Here is a 7,982-nt window from a genome sequence, read left to right as displayed (position 1 = left end):
TCTCTCTCTCTCTCTCTCTCTGCGCATGAGCGGCGGAGAGGCGAGTGTGGCGTGTGGAGCGCGTGAGAGCGGTTGGCGTTTTGCCAATTTTTTTGGCACTAAAGTGCAATTCTTTTCCGTTTAAAATCTCAGAATATTAATATATTTATTGTGTGAGTGTGAGCGAGTGTGTGCGGACAATAACTGTGTGTGTGAGTGTGTGCGCGTGTGTGTGTGCAGGTGTGTGTGAGTAGCGTGTCGGTGAAGCATGGTTATGGCGGATCCGACCGCGAGGTTGTGTGAGAGTTTGACTCGCCGGCACGGTGTCCGTGTTGTGTGTCCGGCACGGTGTCCGTGTTGTGTGTCCGGCACGGTGTCTGTGTTGTGTGTCCGGCACGGTGTCTGTGTTGTGTGTCCGGCACGGTGTCCGTGTTGTGTGTCCGGCACGGTGTCTGTGTTGTGTGTCCGGCACGGTGTCTGTGTTGTGTGTCCGGCACGGTGTCCGTGTTGTGTGTCCGGCACGGTGTCCGTGTTGTGTGTCCGGCACGGTGTCTGTGTTGTGTGTCCGGCACGGTGTCCGTGTTGTGTGTCCGGCACGGTGTCCGTGTTGTGTGTCCGGCACGGTGTCCGTGTTGTGTGTCCGGCACGGTGTCTGTGTTGTGTGTCCGGCACGGTGTCCGTGTTGTGTGTCCGGCGCGGTGTCCGTGTTGTGTGTCCGGTGAGTGTTGAAGAATGTTGTTTGGCAGTCGGTAACGTGGTGGGGCATGAGAACATTGTCTCTGCCTCCAGAATGAACAGTGCCATTGTGGTGTTTCTGAATAATGTTGATTAAGTCAGAAATCTGATTCAGAAAGGCATCATTGTTAATAATGAGACAATTCTGGTTTCTCCCCTCAGTTCCCCAGCTAAGAAAGTCTTGTTGTCCAACGTCCCTCCTTTTATTTCAGATGAAGCTATCTGTAAAGAACTGTCTCGGTGCACGGGCGAATTGTCTCCCCATTAAGAGAATCCCTCTTGGCTGTAAGTCCCCACTGGTTAAACACTTGGTTTCTTTTAGAAGAATGGTCTTCATGGTTTTTAAAGAAGGTGTGGAAGAGCTGAATGCCGTTTTTAAATTCAGAGTTGAAGGCTTTGACTACAATCTGTTTGTTTCTTCTGATACAGATATTAAGTGTTTTAAATGTGGAAAAACTGGTCATCTTGCTCGGGCCTGCCCTGAGAGGCAGAGTGACCCCGGTGTTTCTGAGCGACCGGGGCAGGACACAGCTCAGTTGACTGGGGTCGTTCCCCCTGCGGCTACAGTTCGGCCGGCTGCTGAGGGCCCCGGAGCTGCTGCTGCACCAGACCCGAAAGAGAGTGAGCCCCAAGCCCAGCCTGCAACCCAGAAGCCCACTGGAGCTGCAACAGCCCCGGAAAAGCCATGCACAGCCGAACCGGCCACAGAAGAGCCATGCTCAGCTCAACCGGACCGGGAGAAGCCGTGCTCCACTAAGAAGAGCTCAGTGGGTTCTGGAGCAGTGCTGGAGCTGCCTGCGCTGGCAGAGGCAGGCACGGAGGTGCAGAGAGACCGCCCGGAAACACCGGACACTACACCAGTGCAGGGGGACGGGGGAGACGTGGACATGGTGGATGAGCCCGTCTTTAAAGTGCCGAATAAAAGGAAAAAGCAAGGTAAGGGACGGGGAAAAAAGCAGGCAAAAAAGGACACAAAGATGGGGGAACGAGAATCAGACAGTGATGACTGCATGTCAGACTCTGTTTTAATGTTCGATTCTCAGGAGGAACAGGTTAATGTTGTGTACAGTGTTGATGATATTAAAGAGTTTTTATGGAACACCAAATGGCAGAAAAATGTAGCATTGGAAGAGTTTTTCCCAAACCGTAAGCAGTTTATTCACGACGTGAAGTTCTTCAGAAGAGAAGGTGCATTCATTGATGTTGAAATTTTCCGTCTGAAGAAACTGATCACAAGAGTGAATAAGGAAAACTCTGATGATGACTGATGTGGTGTTTTTTTATGGTAGAGTGGTTTTTACCCTCTGTTTAATTTTATTTATTTTATTTATTTTTTATGAAAGGTAATGCTGCTGATTGGGTGAAGGAGTGGGATGGGTTGGTGATTTTAAGCCATAACACAACGCTCAGTGGTGGAGTCGCCTTGCTCTTTGCTCGCAGTTTTATTCCTTGTTCTTATTCAGTTGAAGAATTTTTAAATGGGAGGCTTTTAAAAGTGAAAGCTTTTTATGAGAATGAGGTTTTAGTTTTTATTTGTGTGTACACTCCCACCAGTGCAGTGGAGAGGATGATGTTTTTAGATACTCTGAACAATGTCATTGCTGACTGCAACACTGCAGAAATTTTAATTCTGGGTGGTGATTTTAACTGTACTACAGATAATTTAGACCGGAACCACCCAGAACCTCACATGGCTTCCCGTAAGCGTCTGTGGGAGATGGTGGAGGCCCACGAGTTGAGCGACATATGGAGAACTTTTCATAAGAACAAGAGACAGTACACGTGGGCCCATGCCATAGACAACACACTCTCCCTGGCGAGATTAGATCGTTTTTATGGTTTTAAGCATCAGCTGACGTTTTTTACAAAGTGTTTTATTGTTCCAGTAGGTATCTCTGACCACAGTATGGTCCAGTGTACTATTACTAAAGAGAAGGTTAAACCTAGGAGTGCCTACTGGCATTTTAACACTGCTCTTTTAGAAGATGCTAATTTTAGGGAGTCTTTTATTTTTTTATGGAATTGTTTTAAACATGAGAAGGCAGCTTTTAGTTCACTTCAGCTGTGGTGGGATGTGACAAAAGCACAAGTCAAAGAATTCTGTCAACAGTACACTCTCAATGTCACAAGAGACATTGTTAGATCTCTGAAAGCTCTGGAGATAGAAATAGTGGAGCTCCAGCGTTTGGAGGCCACTGGAAATCGAGGGCATATTGAAGCCCTCAAACGTAAAAATCCAAAATGAACGACCTGTTAGACATTACAGCACAGGGGGCGCTGGTCCGCTCACGCTTTAAAAGCGCTGCTGAGATGGATGCTCCTTCAAAGTTCTTTTTCAGTTTAGAGCAGAAGAATGGACAGAAAAGATTTATACATGCTGTGCAAACAGAATCAGGGGATCTCGTATCTGAGCCCACTGAAATTCGCCGCAGACAGTAAGCTTCTACTCGAAGCTGTACAGCAGTGAGTGGTCAGGGGCACAAGCGGTGGAGGACAGCTTCCTCATGGACCTGCCAAAGCTCTCTGAGCAAGCGGCGAGAGAGCTGGACAGGGAGCTGACGCTGGAGGAGGTTCATGAGGCTCTCCAGGGGATGGAGAATGGACAGGCGTCAGGTATAGACGGTCTCCCTGTCGAGTTCTACAAGGCATTCTGGGCCGTCATAGGGCAGGACGTGCTGGATGTCCTACGGGACAGCGTACGGAGAGGTGAACTCCCGTTGAGCTGCAGGAGGGCCGTCCTGACCCTGCTACTGAAGAAGGGAGACCTGACCCACCTGAAAAACTGGCGCCCGGTCTCACTACTGTGCACTGACTGCAAGCTGCTCTCAAAAGCATTAGCCTCGAGACTGACTAAGGTAATGGAGCAGCTCATTCACCAGGACCAGACGTACTGTGTGCCTGATAGGTCCATATTCGATAATGTGTATCTAATTCGTGACATTTTGGACGTCTCCAGGCTATTGGGCTTAAAAACTGGTCTGATTTCTCTAGATCAGGAAAAGGCTTTTGACCGGGTTGAACATGAATATTTGTGGAAGGTGCTGGAAGCCTTCGGGTTCAACCCAGGTTTTATAGCCATGATCAAGGTGTTGTACAGTGACATTGAGAGTGTACTGAAGGTTAATGGTGGTTTATGTGCCCCTTTTAGAGTGTACAGAGGGATCAGGCAGGGCTGTTCCCTCTCTGGAATGTTGTACTCTCTAGCTATTGAACCTCTTTTAAATAAGTTAAGAAGTAATCTCTCTGGTTTTAATATTCCACATGCTAATGCCTCAATATGTTTATCAGCTTATGCAGATGATCTGGTAGTGATGATAAACACACAAAATGATGTCAATGTTTTAACTGATATTTTAAATGACTTTCAAATTTTATCCTCTGCCCAGGTTAACTGGTCTAAAAGTGAAGCCATTTTAGTTGGGGAGTGGGAAGGTGGGCAACCGTCATTACCAGGAGGCTTAGCGTGGAAAAGAGGTGGTTTTAAATACTTGGGTGTCTACCTGGGGAACAATGAGTTTTTAAGTAAAAACTGGGAAGGTTCTGTAGAGCACGTGAAGGGCAGACTGAGCAGGTGGAAGCAGCTGGTTCCAAAGATGTCCTACAGGGGGAGAACGCTGGTCATCAACAACCTCACCGCGTCGTCCCTCTGGCACAAGCTGGCATGCGTGGATCCGCCGCCGAACCTGCTGGCAAACATCCAGGCCCTGCTGGTGGACTTCTTCTGGGACGGTCTACACTGGATTCCACAGAGTGTGCTTCATCTGCCGAAGGAGGAAGGAGGACGGGGCTGGTCCAGCTGTCCAGCAGAGCCGCAGCCTTCCGCCTCCAGTTCATCCAGAGACTCCTCACTGGACCCGGAGGCTTAGTATGGAGAGCAGCAGCCAGTGGATTATTACGCACAGTTCAAGGACTGGGGCTGGACAGAGCGTTGTTTTTAATGGACACAAAAATGCTGGACATTTCTGGACTACCAGCCTTTTACCGTGGATTTTTTAAAATTTGGAACTGTTTTAAGAAACAAAACAAGGGCTGTAGAACGCTACACTGGCTGCTGGAGGAACCTCTGGTGTACGGCGGGAGACTGGACATCTCCAGTGTGACCGTCCCTGCACTGACCAGAACTCTCATCTCCTCAGGGATTATAACGCTCCGGGAGCTTGTGAACATCGCGGGGTCGGACTTGTCGAGGGCAGAGGACCTGGCAGCGCGTATGGGACTGCGGTCCCTGTGTGTTGTCAATCAGCTCCTACACCGCTGGAAATCTGCATTGACATCAGAGGAGCGTGTTCAGCTAATGGACTATTCACACACAGAGACTGGTCCTACAGAGGACGAACCCTTTCCCCAGCTGAACATCGCTCCTGACCTCGACGGGTGTGCAGGCCCCCTCCTGGAGTGCCGGGGTGAAGGGGAGATGGACTTTGGGTCAGTGTCGGGGAAGCTGCTCTACAGAGCGTGTGTAAAGGTTTTAAACAAGAAAAAGCTGAGTGGGAGGGTGGACACCCCATGGAGAAGTGTACATGGTTTTACTGATGATTTTAAACCAGAGTGGACGCACTGTATAAACCACCGCTAACTAAAAAAGCTGCTGACCTCCAGTGGAGGATTTTACACTGTATTATCTCTGTGAACTCTTTTATTTCTGTTTTAAACCCTGATATTGCACATGATTGTCCTTTTTGTTCACAGAGAGAAACAGTTTTTCATGCTTTTATTCACTGCTCCAGATTACTTCCACTGTTTGTGTTTTTACGGAGCATTTTAAGGTCTTTTAATGTTGTTTTTACTTTTCAGTGTTTTATTTTTGGTTTTAAGTTTGTCAGGAAACACCGGTTCAGGTGCCAACTGATTAATTTTATCTTTGGTCAGGCAAAAATGGCAATATACCTGAGCCGGAAAAAACAAATTGCACAAAGCACTGACTGTGACGCCATAAAAATTCTGAAAAGGCTGATGAAATCTAGAATTTTAATTGATTTTAATTTTTATAAAAGTATGAATGACTTGGATGTGTTTAAATGTGTGTGGTGTTGTGAGAATGTGTTGTGTTCTGTTGCAGAAAGGAAACTTAACTTTGCAGCAGAACTAAACTAATCACTCATATTTAAAATAATTTATTGACATTTATTTTAATACGTATTTATTTATTTATTTATTTACTTATTTATTTATTAAGTCACTGTGACTTTTATATGTGACTTGTGTAAATAAAGATGCGTAAAAAGTCCAAAAAAGTCTCTCTCTCTCTCTCTCTCTCTTTCTCGCTCGCTCTCTCTAAGCCCCCAACCCTCCACCTAAATAGTCTTTCTGAATTAAAGGCTGATGTGTCAGGAGTCAATCACAGCCCTGAGTTGTAATCGGGGGTGGGGGGGTGGCTCTAATCAACGACCAATAGAAAGACTTTTCTGTCTGCTCTTCATAACGTCTCACTGGTTAATGTTCCTTCTGCATGACGCGTTTAATCAGGATTTTCAGAATCAGCATTAAAGAGAAGATAAAAGCGCTTCGTCTGACTCAAAACACTCACCGCTCACAGCAGGAGCTAGTTACCAAATTCCACAGACTCGCATTTCCACACGGAAGCGTGTCACAACCGCACGGCGTTCCGAAGATAAACCAAATGAAATGCGTTTACTTCTGTCAGTATTTTTTTTTTTTTCAAAGCTTTGTGTTGAAGATTAGTAAAACCATCTCCTCTACAGCTTTAGTCACTTCCTGTAAGTAACAGAAATCTGTCTTTTTCTGGAGTATTATGGGATTGTGGAATTGACCTTCATGTGTTTTTGGCTTCACTGCTGGTCTTTATGTGCTTTTCAAACTGATCCACAGTACAGAGACTTGATTAATATATTTATTTATATCTGACTGATCAGGCTAATGCTACGTAATTCAGGTTTTTTTTATTTTTTCACTAAATGTTCCTTGGTGCTTACCTTCATACAGCCAATCACTGAGACCGTTGAATATCACGCCCTCCTTCCCGGTGGAAACCAGGCGGATGATCCGGCTCTCCACGGTGGCTCGGTAGTAGATGTTATTCTCAAATATAAAGATCTAAAAACAAGAAGAAGAAGAAGAAGAAGAAGGGAAAATCATTTCTTTTGGTTGGTGAATGAGGAAGGGTTAAGATCCTGTCACATGATACGGTTCAAACCAGATGTTTCTGAAATGTTTATGCAGCTGAGGAAAGAAATGGTTATGATGAATCTTCTTTTTAACCAAACGTCAGAAATTCCCCTCTAATCCAAGTGGGAAATTTATTTTGAAATGGTTTTCTTATCTCTGTTATGTATCTTATTCTCCAGGCATCTGCATCTACCAAGTTCATCACCGCAGCCTTTACAGTTTGTTCTCGTATTTGACAAAAACATGTAATTTTTATCTTTCTGTTGGAAAAGAAGAGAAACCAAATGATCATCTTCATCAGGAATATGACGAGTGAGCAGAGATCAATCACGTGTATCAGAATTGATAACTGCCCTGCCTGTCTTTATCGCTCGGGAGACTGAAGTGAGCTGCACAGAGAAAGTGCAATGAGATAAAATGTCGACTCTGGAGGCGATGGAGCTTTTATCATTTAAATGTTTATCATCTGATAAGTGAGTCTCTGGCAGGGAAGCGGTTTCACAGCAAGCGCTGCAGTTCTGTTTGGCTTTTAGTTCACAACATGTGTTCTTTGGTTACAATGCACCCGTGTGTCTCCACACCCTCTGGAGTCTCTCCTGGGTCTATCTCCACCCCCTCTGGGGTCTCTCCGGGGTCTGTCTCCACCCCCTCTGGGGTCTCTCCTGGGTCTGTCTCCGCCCCTTCCAGGGTCTTTTCTGGGTCTGTTTCTGCCCTCTCCATGGTCTTTTCTTCACCCCCCGCTCTGGGGTCTGTCTCTGCCCCCTCTGGGGTCTCTTCTGGGTCTGTCTCTGCCCCCTCCATGGTTATTTCTGGGTCTGTCTCTGCCCCCTCATGGTCTATTCATCACCCCTCACTCTGGGGTCTGTCTCTGACCCCTCCTTGATCTCCCTGGGGTCTGTCTCTGCCCCCTTTGGGATCTCTCCTGGGTCTCTCTCTGCCCCCTCTGTGGTCTTGCTGGAGTTCATCTCTGTCCCCTCTGTGTTTTTTCTGGGTCTGACTTTGCCACCTCCAGGGTGTCTCCTGGGTCTGTCTCCACCCCCTGGGGTCTCTCCTGGGTTTCCTATCTCTGCCTCTGTGGTTTGTCTCCACCCCCTCTGGGGTCTCTGTGGGGTTTGTCACCGCCTCCTCCGGGGTTTCTCTTG

The 7,982-nt window shown here is 46.8% G+C and overlaps 1 protein-coding gene across 4 annotated transcripts in view; it reads right to left on the bottom strand.

The window, feature by feature from the left end:
• The window catches only part of LOC131352262 (dipeptidyl aminopeptidase-like protein 6), a 269,434-nt gene that overhangs the window by 37,865 nt on the left and 223,587 nt on the right, over positions 1-7,982 (bottom strand). For all 4 annotated transcript variants that reach the window (XM_058388254.1, XM_058388261.1, XM_058388238.1 and 1 more), the window contains one exon: positions 6,648-6,768. In XM_058388254.1, the coding sequence (XP_058244237.1) occupies positions 6,648-6,768 (121 nt within the window). The remainder of the gene's footprint in view (positions 1-6,647; positions 6,769-7,982) is intronic.

This window comes from Hemibagrus wyckioides, linkage group LG01 (assembly GCF_019097595.1).
Source record: "Hemibagrus wyckioides isolate EC202008001 linkage group LG01, SWU_Hwy_1.0, whole genome shotgun sequence".
NCBI lineage: Eukaryota > Metazoa > Chordata > Actinopteri > Siluriformes > Bagridae > Hemibagrus > Hemibagrus wyckioides.
The sequence above is the reverse complement of the archived record's forward strand: the minus strand, read 5'-3'. Positions and strand labels throughout refer to the sequence as shown.